General features: G+C 42.0%; 2 protein-coding genes across 2 annotated transcripts; one reads left to right on the plus strand and one right to left on the minus strand.

Moving 5' to 3' along the window:
- The first annotated feature begins 5,334 nt into the window (after positions 1 to 5,334).
- On the plus strand, positions 5,335 to 6,747 carry LOC148400799 (regulator of G protein signaling 9-binding protein). The gene has a single exon (XM_088371671.1). It carries the CDS (start codon positions 5,793 to 5,795, stop codon positions 6,531 to 6,533), a length of 741 nt encoding a protein of 246 aa, XP_088227797.1. The 5' UTR covers positions 5,335 to 5,792; the 3' UTR covers positions 6,534 to 6,747.
- A 1,418-nt stretch (positions 6,748 to 8,165) lies between these two features.
- nudt19 (nudix (nucleoside diphosphate linked moiety X)-type motif 19) lies at positions 8,166 to 12,162 on the minus strand. Its single transcript, XM_088371669.1, has 3 exons — positions 11,282 to 12,162; positions 10,668 to 10,875; positions 8,166 to 10,601 (listed from the first exon to the last, which is right to left on the minus strand). Exons 1-3 carry the CDS (start codon positions 12,056 to 12,058, stop codon positions 10,402 to 10,404), a joined length of 1,185 nt encoding a protein of 394 aa, XP_088227795.1. The 5' UTR covers positions 12,059 to 12,162; the 3' UTR covers positions 8,166 to 10,401.
- Between the last annotated feature and the right edge of the window lie 300 nt (positions 12,163 to 12,462).

The raw sequence follows: 12,462 nt of genomic DNA on the forward strand, positions 1-12,462 counted from the left end.
CCTTCGGCTAGCCAGTACAAATCCAAGCTAGAAGCCTTTTAGAGGGGATTTTCTGACAAACTCAATCTCCTTGCTTTGCTAAAAGTGCAGGGGGCAAACAGTGCAAAGGCCCAAAGACCTTTTAGCCCTCAATGCCATCATCCCTCACCACATGTTTGGATGTGAAAAAACTGTTGGTGAAAGCACAATAAACTCAGAAGACTACAGCCCAGTAGTGCTGTGCTTTTATTAAGTATAGTGCAGTCATGTTGTTGAAGTCAATGTGCTTTGACAGCCTTGCCAAAGGACTTAATGCAGAAATGAAAAGGTAAGTCACTCCTACATCAGGTGTGGGGGCATTTATTTTGGTCTGCCATGTAATTCTTAAAAATAAAAAATAAAAAAAATCCTCGGAGGAACTATTGTAAAAAGGCCCAATTATCAACCCATCACAATAATATAATAAACTTTAGTTTACTCTCCAAGTCTGACAATGATGATAAACCTTCCTTGACTTTTCTAAAGTTTATCTTGTAGTGATAAGATTAATGGTAAGCCTTGACCTGGCAGATGCCACGGATCTTTCCGCCTCAATTTGATGTAGCATGGAAAAGGTGCTGGGTTACCATGTTGCACTCTGAAGAGTCTTTTCATTCTTTGAAATAGAATGGAACAAATTCTGGACGGATTTAAACAGGACGGGTACACATTTAAATCGGCTAATTAATCGATCAGGTTTGGTTTATATCTATGTGGGGATGGCCAATGTATTTCTAGGCCATGCTAGTCCTCCTGTGGCCAGAGTAAATTCAGAAATATTTTTCGATGCAATGATTGACAAAAATGTGAGAGACTAAACAGTGTCTAATTATTGGCGCAAGTAACGCAATTTTGGATGGATGGATGGATGGATGGATGGATGGATGGATGGATGGATGGATGGATGGATGGATGGATGGATGGATGGATGGATGGATGGATGGATGGATGGATGGATGGATGGATGGATGGATGGATGGATGGATGGATGGATGGATGGAAATTGTAGATCTACACTCTAGATGTTATGTTTTCCAGATCTTGTTCGAATATTTTTGTCCACAAAGTGTAGTTGGCCGCATTTACACCTCATGCCTCAATCGAAAAAAAGTTCTAACATCATAAGAGGGCTTTTAAGGTCAGCGTTGCTTGCGCTTCAGAGCTTTGAGAGAGATGTGAATCCATTTGCGAGAGCATGTCTGTGTGTGTGAGAGAGTGTGTGTCATCAAACAAGGAGAAATCCTTCGCAAGGTTGAGACATAGCTCACAATTCAAGCCGCTCTTTGGTACTGCACCGTGGAAGCGACCACACAGACGAAGAGCTCCCTCCATCAATAATTCAACAAAGACAGACTTGCTCTTTCTCCATAACCGCTGCACCAGCCAGCCTGAATCTTCCTCGTATGGTTGACCACAAATAGTCTCCATCTGAGGTCCTCAGATATCTGTCTCTATTTAACCAAAGAGCTCCAAAACCACATAAACAATCTAGATCCTAAACTGTTAAATCCTACTTTGTTTTACCTGATTTGGTTACACAGGAATAATCCAACTTTAAAAACTGGGACACTTGTTTTTACACCCAGAAAACCTGTTTTTTTTATTTGTGTGTAGTTAATTAACAAACACAATTTTTGTTTGAATACTAAATATCAAATGCTTTGAATTACAGAGACTGGTATGGTTAAAAACAGCTTTAGTTACTGTGGGACATTCTAAACTCAGTTCCGAGAATCACGAGGCCGCATGCCCGCAGTCATAAAGTCTTGCCAAGATGGGCGCTACAGGCTTTGTTTCTTTATGGGTGGATTGGATCCTTCATGGAAACTTGAAGCAGATTTGTGTCACGTCCTGGTTGGTGCTATCCTTTTTTGACCAGCACATCTCATGCAAAGTTGCCATCATTTCCTGCTTAAATGCCCGATAAGGAAGACTGCGAGGGTTGACAACCTTCATCAGAAGATGCATTAGTGCGCATTATATTGATAATCTCAAAATCTTTACCCGTTAATCTGGATTATAGTCATCATTTACGGCATCAGTGTCAGGATGTAAAAGTTCATTTCACACTCTTGAGTGGTTGTGGCTTTGGTTAGGATTTCTTCCATTTTCATATTTATTTCAGGTCAAACAAGCTTTATAAATGATAGGCCATTATGATGAAAAAATAAATGAAAAACGTCTCACAGCAGATGTCAAGATGAATTTTCAGCCAAATTGAGTAAACAAGCACTGACACCCCAATTAGTTTTAAAATGCAGCGAGCTTTGGAGTTGATGTTTTTTTTACATGCTTAAACAAATCTGGTGCCATTTTGAAAGGTCAGAGACAAGATGGGAAGATATGTTACACAGCAAACACAAATGTTGATATCATTGCCATTAAAAGTGCTGCTCAAATATGCTTAAAAAAAATCACACAATGTGTGTTTACAAAATTTGGACATGGACGACATTTGGATATCTTGTTGGTGTGTGTGTGTGTGTGTCTCACAAGGAGCTACTGCGAGTCAGACAATGTGGGGGTTCTTCTGTGAGTGATCACTCTCGTGTCCCCAGAGGACAGGTTGTATCCGCCCTGTGACAAATGCAGATGACCTTACAATCATGCTGCTCCTGACGGGAAACATGTCTCTTGTGACACAGCATGGGGCGACATTTTATGTAGATTGGTGTCTGCCTCAAAATTTGAGCCACTCAAGAATTTCAAACATTACTTTAAATCTGTCGTGAGCAGTTCATAAAAATACTGCAATGAGTCACGTTTTTGTGCTCTCTGTTTGCTTACCATGACGCTGTTGGACTTGAAGGTTACGACAAGCCAGACATTTTTAATGTGTCTATTTTAAGACACCACAACAATAGAGAGTAGCCTGGAGAAGACATTACCGCTTTAATTCGGGTCTGAATATTTCGGAAAACTATCAGGATGTTCACGCTATTACACCGCAGGCATTTGACCTCTTGCATTACAATCGAAAGCCTTGCCGTCGAGCGTTTCCTGAGCGCACTTTAAGGAGCCTCCTCCGTGCAGGAAATCACACTGATGCGATCAGTCTGAGAGCCATCGACCCGGCTGCATCTGACTCATCCCCCACACTCTTCACTCTAAAACGCCTTGTCATTTTATCAGTGCCGACAATTGGTCTCGGGTAAGGCTGGGCATTAGGACTGGAATGCACAAAACATTGGAATAATATTGTATGAAGGCGCCCCGCTCGCTTGAAAAATGTTCCTTTCAATAGACCATCTATCGTGCTGATGCGTTGATTACCTTGGGAAAAATAACCGAAGGCACCCCAGCAAGAGGTTACAGGTTGCTATGGAGACACATTGAAAGGATTGCAGCTGCCACAATCCAAACTGAAAGAACAACCCCAAAAAATTGGACGCAGGTATTTGTTGAGTCAGAAGCAAAAACATCTCAGACGCAGTCAGAATTGCACTCATTAGATGGTGAGCTGTACAAGAGCTGCGGCAACAGATAATAATACTTCAATTAGATTGACAGCAGGAGATATGATTACTTTTACACAAAATAATCGCGGTGTTTATTGTAATAATAGAGAGAAAGATTGACTTTGGTGTTAGAAGCAAGATTATTATAGGCAGTGAAAATGAAAAAAAATAAAAACTACACTGCTTAAAAAATCAAGACTAATTGAAACTATGTTGTGTTTATAAAACTAACTCCAATTATAATGAAAATGTCATTCGTTTTAGTCTTTTTTAATTAATATCATCCAGTCCAGGAGCTTTGGGGTCATTTCAAAGGCATTTATTTTGGTACCACTTGTATGTTGGAATAAAAGAAGGGTGTAGTTTACTTTATTACAAAACAGCGACCTTTTTTTTTTATCTTACACTTGACAAAGATTCCATATATCAAAAAACTAAAAGTAATTCTAAAACTCATAAAAAAAATAAAACACACACACGATAAAAATTAATTAATTCGAACTGAAAGTAAAATCGGACCAGAATAAAAAATTCTAATATAACCAATAAAAATGTTGGCATAAGTGGGATCCAACGATTGACTCCTCAGTTCTATTATTACACTGCAATAAATTTGAATATGGAGAAAAATGTATTTTATTTTTGTAGTTGAATTAAAAAAAAATCATCGTATGCCACAGTACCTTGACTTATTTATCAATCAATACTGGAGATTCTAATCTTTGTAATGCAGACTCTGAAAAATCTCTTGTATCAGATTTTAACGGATTGTGTAGGGTATTTACTGTTTAAAAAATATGTCAGAAACATCAATCCAAATAAAACCACTGCATTATTCACAAGCCGACGATATACGACACGGACAACAACCTGAGCTTCCTTCACTTCCCCTCTCTCTGTGTGTGTGCTCAAGTCCATTAGCGTTACACCGCTGTCACTAGATCATTAGGCACCATCCGCTTCAATAATTCAAAAAGAGCAAACAGGGCAAAGACGCCAAGTTGCGCCTTTGCCACCTCTCAACACAGCGGGGCCCGTGCAGGTAAACAACACATCATCTAAGCAGTGCAACAACCCAACTCCTCCGCTGGCAACTGTGTGGGCATGCCGCTCGCAAGCTGGAGGAGTAAAGTGCGCAAAAAGGGCACAGTTGAAACCTCGGGCATGGAGTCATGCATGTCAGATTGCATGGGTTTTCTTCAAATACTGACTCGGACGACCTTCCAAATTCCAAAGGCATGGATATTAGATGAATTAACATGTGTCAATCGTCCATAGATGATTGTAAATGATTGTTTGTCTATATGTGCTCTGTGAGTGGCAATCAGTTCAGGGTGTACCTCACCCAAGAACAGCTGGGATAAGAAATTGAATTATTAGAAAAAAAAATATTTATAAAAAAAACTACAATGAACTTGTCCTTATAATAGACATATTTGTGTTTCCTTTCTATCACATTGGAATTAATTAAAGCATAAGCTCTAAAAAATAATTCAATTTTAACCTTAAATGAATCAAGTTTCAAATAAAGTCACAATTGAAATTAGCTAACCTATTTCACCTCACCACTGATTTACTTCCCATCACCAGAGTCCGTTTTTACTCTACAGTGTGTGCGTACTTTGGCCGCCTCCGATTGTTGCAGTACCTAAAAAAAAAAAAGCGCACAAGGCGGCCATCCAAGCCGCTGAAGGCGACAAGTCACGCTGATGGGATCTCCGGTACTGTACTGGCCTAACCCAATGACGCCTGTGTGCGTCCCTCACGTGATGAGCACCTTGGCGAGCCAATCAACGAGCTCGCTCGCACTCTTCCCCCTCCTCCTCTGCAGCCCGTCACGGTGGACATCGCTTTCCACGCGCACACGTGACCACAGAAGGCGCTTAGTGGCATTTAAACATCATCCATTGCGCTTTCCGACACCAAAATAGACACGGAATCAAACGGCGAACGTCTCCATGTCGAGTGGACGCTGTCTTTCCTCTTTAACGCCGAATGACTCTCCGACGTTACCTTAGAATATACGGACTTGATTTTTTGGGCGCCCCTTATTTTTGCCACCTGTAGCTAAGTGTGGATATTTTTAAGAAACACATTGCGGGATTATTGCGCATCCGTGCGTAAAGGAGCGAGGGGAAAAAGCTAAATCCCATTTAAGGGCGCGTAAGCCTCCTGGAGAAGAAGCAGCATGCAGGATAGAAAGGAATGTGCACTCGCATAGGAGAGAGGTGATCCACGCAGATCGCCATTTCTCTCGTTTGTCATATTTCTGTGGAGGAACAGGAGGAGGGGGAGAGAGCGCGTCGGTGAGCAGCCATGGGCAAAGAGGAGTGTAAAACTATGCTGGATGCCCTGAATAAAGTGACGGCGTGCTACAGACACCTGGTCGTGGCTCTGGGCAGCACGTCAGACTCGCAAAACTTGCGCGAGGAGCTGAAGCGGACCCGCAAAAAGGCGCAGGAGCTGGCCGTGGCCAACCGGACTAAGCTGACTTCTCTGCTTAAAGACAAGAGCATCAGCAAGGAGGACCGCGCCGAGTACGAGCGGCTATGGGTGCTCTTCTCCAGCAGTATGGATCTACTGGAGGTGGACATGAAGCGCTCCCTGGAGATAGGCCAGGACTTCCCGCTCAAGGTGCCTACCAGGCACCTGATCCAGACGGGCATGACGGGCAGCACCAGCACCGTGGCGGCACGCGCCATGAGCGTGCAGAACATGAAGTACGAAGCAGACAGCAACATCGACACGGCTGACTTGCGGGACTTGCAGGCTGAGATCGGCCAGGTGAGCCAGATGATGGAGGAGATGGAGATGAAGGTGCAGGTGGCGCCGTGGGCCGTGGAAGCCAAGCAGGAGGCGGGCGCCGAGCTGAAGTCCAACATGAGTGTGGGAAATTCCTCTGTGGGTGTCATCTCCATCTGCGAGGAGGAACCCAAGGATGAGGAGGGGGGAGGTGGCAGCGACACGGGCTTCGCGTCCATCTGCGCTGTGTTCGTTTTCTTTGTCATCGTGACCGTGGCGGTGGTGCTTGGCTATCTGGTCATCAACATGTCCTGAAGAACAGCCCGTCCCTGGAGGGGAGGGCTTCAGCCCTTTGGTGCAGTGGTACACAGTGGGTCACTTAACTACAGTACAGTAGCATCTCTTACTGTCTTGATGTTCAAATTATCCTCCAAATTGCAGACAAAACCATAATTTGTGATTCATCTTGCACAATCAGGAATGTTGGAGATGATATAGGGCCACAATGAAAATAAAGTGTTTTACGATATTCCTTTTGTATTTGTATTGTAATCTCTTGATTACAACTCTATTTGTGGTTGTTGTTTTTTTCCCCCAATGTGGCCCCTATTCGCCTTTAAAACATTGCCAACAGAATTGTGCAGTTTTTTTGCCTCATCCCAGCTACTTGTTGCTAAATAGAAATTATGGGGCACAATCATTTATGCCTCTTAGGTCAATACAAATAAATCCGTGTCCGAGATGTCCTTGTGACAGACACACACTGTAGAAATCATTCCCCAAACAGCCGAATAAGGAATTTTTAATGGACAATTTTGCTATTGGATCATTATTCTGTGTTAAATATACACGACAGGCCATCTACTGGACATTGTAGGGCACTGCTCCTTTTGCCCCTGATCATCACTGGAGGGAAGCGAGTGCATCCAAAAAGCAGCACTTTTTTGTGGTCTTGCAAGGAAAAACTGGACTTGCAACTGACAGTAAGTTATTTGAATTGTCAATGTATTTGCACTAGATTAAAAAAAAAAAAAAAAAGACTGCCCATCAGGCACAATTGGTGGTAAAGTGGGCCTGTTTTTAGGGTCCAGGAGGTTGTTTAAAATTTGGGAAAGAAGATAGAATGGAGAAAAAAATATATATGAATAGTGTATAGAAGTTAAAATTTATTGTCCTTGTGGGTCAGTTGGGCTTTGCTACACAATCACAAGGAACATCATGGCGGGACATCAGACACACAACAAACTGATAGTCCATACATTAGACACTGACAGGCATGATTTGTATGACATACCTCACACACGACAAAACGCTATGCACCATTGGAGATCTTTTTTCAACCAATTTAAAGCTTTTACGATTTGCGGTACAGTACAGAAGACAAATCGGATCGGTTCTTTCTCAGTGGTGGACCAATATGAGGTTGCGTATAGCGCATTGTGTGTTCTTTGCCTTTCTCGCCAGTCTGTCTTCATAAATGTGTTCAATTGCTAAGGATGTATCTGGCCATCAGCGACATGTAATCCAAGTGGATTAGCGGGAGAGCTCACGTAGCCTGACGACTAAGTATGTAGACTTGTTTAGAGCAAATGTAGCCAACTGACCGGGGCAAAAGTATGAAAGGCAAAAGTTAGCTTTTCACTGGCTGGGTGTGATTTAATGGGCTCTGTTCCATAATGTCGTTGTCAAAGGTTGTCCACATCAGATTGCTGCACATTAAATCACAATGCTATGTTATCAGAGTTTTTTTGTGGACCTTTACAAGACTACCACAGTCTTTAAATAATGCACCAGTTCACTGTTAAGCTCGTGCTACTTTTCAGGGTTGAATGTACAGTATGTATTGCGACATGTGTACGTATATATATATATATATATATATATATATATATATATATATATATATATATGAATAGAGGTTTTGTACAAAGAGTCATCTGTGTCAGATAATGTACATAAATCGGGTATATTTATTATAATAAAATGATTACAAAAATACATGCCTTTTTTTTGTCTTCCACACATTACCATTTGAGATAATCATCTCGGTCTTAAAAGTGCCAAATGTCAAGCCGTGACACGGTAAACGCTGTAAAGCCAAAGGGATTTTAAGCAGACGATTATTAGCTCGGACATAACCACCTTAGGGTTAAATGCTGTTCAATTTTCCAATGGAGACGCTTGATCTGCCGGGCTAATGGTTTTACTTCTAAGAGTATTTGTGTATTCCTGGAATAGCCCAGGAGATGTTAAGACTCGAAGGAGGAGTGCACTGAGGCGCCGATGAATTAAAATACAACCGCTCAAGGTTAGTGGGAAGCTGAAAGTGGATACATGGAAAAAAGAGACAAAAATAATTCATTTACAACTGTGCTGTGACGCTTTTGTTGGGCTGTATAAAGGCTGCAGTACAAATTCATCATTTGAAAAGTGAATTATTTTCCATTAGAGACACCGAAAATAAAATGTTTCAAGCTTATCGCAGTTCTGACAAAAAAAGATTTGTGGCGTGCTGTCATTGCTTTAAATAAAAAAGCCAGAAAGTACTTAAGATTGCTGCATGAACACAATTTTGCATCTTGTTTCTCATTTCAAGAAAATTCCAAAAGATCCAAAAATATGAAAGTGATTAATTAAACATGGCAAAAAGGGAACAGATTAAAATGTCGGCCTGGTGGTTTTTGAAGCGTGAAGGACGTCGACACTGGAGACTATTTCGGCCAGATATTTTTGCGAGCTTTCAAATTCTAGAATTTCCTCCTAAAAAGCGGAATTAAACTTTAATGATGCAGGGTGATTTACAGGTGAGTGACTCTTCACCCAAACAGAGTGCCCGACACAGATGCGAGCCACACGCAGCACCGCCGACAAAGATAGTGGGTTTCCAAGGCTGTGGAGTTGCCATGGTAACCCTCAACTGACTCTCCAAGGCAAACAGCACAAAGGTTGAGTGTTGTTATTTCAACTTAGCCTGTCTGTCATACAAAAATGCACGCTCGGGCATGAACATGCACGCACACACACACGACGACGATATTGTGATGCATCACGACGTACTGTTACTGTATATTTCCATTTACATACACACAGTAAATGCAATTAGTTTTGATTTTTCTTCATAAAATATAAAATCCAATACAAATTGTGCTTCTTGTATTAATACTATAATCACAATGACACCAAAAATACAAGATCCTAACTTAATACAAATAAATACCCACAGAACAGGAAGTATTCTCAGGCTGGATTGGATGCTGAGACAGTCAAATAAATTTTGCACATAAATATATAAAGACAATTTTTCTGAAATAAATATTGGCTGCATGAAAGTCTGGTGTTAATCTTTTTTTTTTAATTATATTCAGGAGATTAAAAAACTATACTCTTATTAAACATTGATTATTAAGTAAGTAGCAATTTCTTGAAATAGGCTCAGGGGTAGTAATTTGTGTTTTTCATTAGTAGTAAAATGAATAATCATGAAAGTTATAATGAAAAAAATAAAATATTTCACTCTATGTGATGAATCCCTACAATGGCGTTGCAGTTTTTGAAGCTTCCACAATATCATACTTAAGAATTTCATCCTTGGCTCAACACCAACAAATGTACCCATTTCCTGCATATGCATGAAATATTATTAAATTGAGATTTCAATGTGGGGGAAAAAGTTCAATGAAAACACTCACAGTGTCGAAATACAGTCAACTCACAAACAAGCAGTGATGAAAACTGAATCTTCTCGGCAGAGGAAAGCACCGTACAGTGAAATTTAGGATAGTATAGGGTGGGTCATACACATGAAAGTGTATCATTTTAAATGTTTCAGATAAAAACAGTTGTCCAACGATTATTTTTTCCTACACATGGTAATTTATGGCCCACCCTATTGTATTGCGAATAGCGAGTGTTTGCTGGTTCCTTGAAAATTCTGCATGATAACTGACTCATTGCACTGTGGTATCAACTATAAGAAATAATCCGCAAAATTCAGAAACTTGAAATCCAGTGTTGCATAACCAATACAAGGCACGCCTAAATGGGACGAAGCCGAGGGCAGTGATGAGAGGGGGAATCGTTTTCAAAGCCTGGCACAACTCAAACAGCTTCATGTGAGTACGCCCACAAAACTTGGTGTGTTTTCCCTCTGAGTGTCCGTGTTTGTGATTTGTTCCTACTGTGTTCACAAAGGCGTTGTGGAGTCCACTGGTCCAATAAGAGGCAGCGTGTGGTTGTACTTGGGCATGATGTTGACCTGCAGTTCTGGACTGTACGGGTCTGAGATCAAGAAGCGATGCAGTGCAGATTTAGAACCTTTTTGATTCTCCCCATTTGTTTCCACCTTAGTTGCTTCTGAACTGTTAGATGGGTACAGCTGGTCTCCTGCAAGAGAAGAGCAGAACAATTTCAAAACTAGAACCATCAGTCACGGGGTGACAAATCACACACCTGGCAGCACTGATATGTAGCTGTCGTCCTGGAGGAAGATAACAGGTAGCCACCGCTCGCAGCCGTCGGCGCCGCGTCGCCTGGCAAACGCGTTGAGGTTGCTCAGCGAGGGGAAGCGCCACATGCGACTCAGCTCGTAGAACTGCGGGGGAGGAATCCACAAATCGCGAGCCCGGAAGCTCCGCAGGATTTCCAAGGGCGTTGACCACTGAGATGCATTGACACTCTAGGTGAGCTACAGTAGATATAAAAAGTCTACGCACCCAGATTGAATACCTGGTGATAGTGATATTGCATCATGAGACCACATTATATCGTTTCTGAACTTTTTTTTCCTGGCCGGTATCAGTATTCGCCCATCCTTACTTTTTCCACTCTGAATGTGCCATATTGATACCTTTTCAGGAGAGGAAATAAAATTAGACAACTGGGATAATGTTGCAAAAGTGTGAAAAAGTGTGTCATGACTGACTGGGCTGGCTGTGTTCAGAATCAAGCAATCTCATTCAAATCCCAAATCAAGTTCAGAAGTTCTATATTGACACTATTGTTTGCCTCCTCCAACTGACAACATATGGACAAACAAATTCATCACACACATCTGCATGTATCACCTGTAAGTGTTGAATTTCCTTTTGGTCTTGGAGTGCATTTGGTCTCTCCTCGAGGCAGCACATGAAGAAAGCCGTGTCAAACCTTTTCACGCCATATTGTCCCTCAGGGGTCATCCAGTTGGACCACTCGTGGAGGGCCCAGATGTTGGGCAGCACCTCCAACTCCCTGCACATCTTGAGGAAATTTGACGGGTTCTGGTTCACCAAAGTTCTCCACTTGTTCAATTCATCACTGCAAAGCTCGTTGACTTTGTAATGTTTAACTTCATCAGTGGCACGCCTGTCTTGAAGGCTATTTAACAAACTCAGTTCTTCATTTTTGGACACAAAAAGCAGAACGCCACACTCCTCGAATGTCTCCCTCAAAGCGCAGATCCGAAATGCGACCTCTCCCGGGATGGGCGAACCCAATTTGAGCCTGTCTGTAGCAAATATTGGCGGTCTGGTCTCCGGTGGTTGCTGGACGCTCCTTAAGCCAAAGTTGGGAGCGTTTGTGAAAGCTCTGAAAACGTCCAACCACTCACTGGAAAAGTCGGAAGAGTCCACCATACCACCGGGGAACACATAGGCGTTAGGCATGAATCCGCTTTTACTACTTCGTTTAAGGAGTAAAACATCATAGTCAAACGGGTGAGGAACCCGAGGTTGTCCTTCGGGTTTAACCGGCGACTGAGAACGCGCAATACCCGGCGTGGATAAACTGTTCACGCCGAGCCTCTGACCCGCGACTAAAATGAGAGTAGCCGCCTCCTTCCAGTGTTTCAGTCCAGCATTCATTGTAAAACGACAAATCTTAAATTATTGACAAATTCATTGGAAAGTCACTGCGGGGTAAAGTTGTTTTGGTTCGGGATACCCGGAAGTATTAAAAACTATTTCCGCCCACCTCAACATTGACCTCAAGGCAAGAGGCCTCATTGCTGCCATCTACAGGCTGGATTAATCTAAAGCAACTGCTGCCATCTACAGGCTGGATGATAACACGTTCTTTAACTGTATTCTGGACCAGTAAATCCATCCCACCAAAACAAATTCATTTGACCCCTGTAATTTTCTCTTAGGGTTGTTTTATGTCAGAATCAGTCCCCAAGTGAGCCAGTCTTAGCCATTAAATTTATGGGCTGTAAAATGAGTCCCAGAAACCAGGGACGGGTTTCTGTTGCATTATCTACATTAATATA

Source organism: Syngnathus floridae, chromosome 3 (assembly GCF_059516105.1).
Source record: "Syngnathus floridae isolate MCC-2025c chromosome 3, RoL_Sflo_1.0, whole genome shotgun sequence".
In the NCBI taxonomy this organism is placed as follows: domain Eukaryota; kingdom Metazoa; phylum Chordata; class Actinopteri; order Syngnathiformes; family Syngnathidae; genus Syngnathus; species Syngnathus floridae.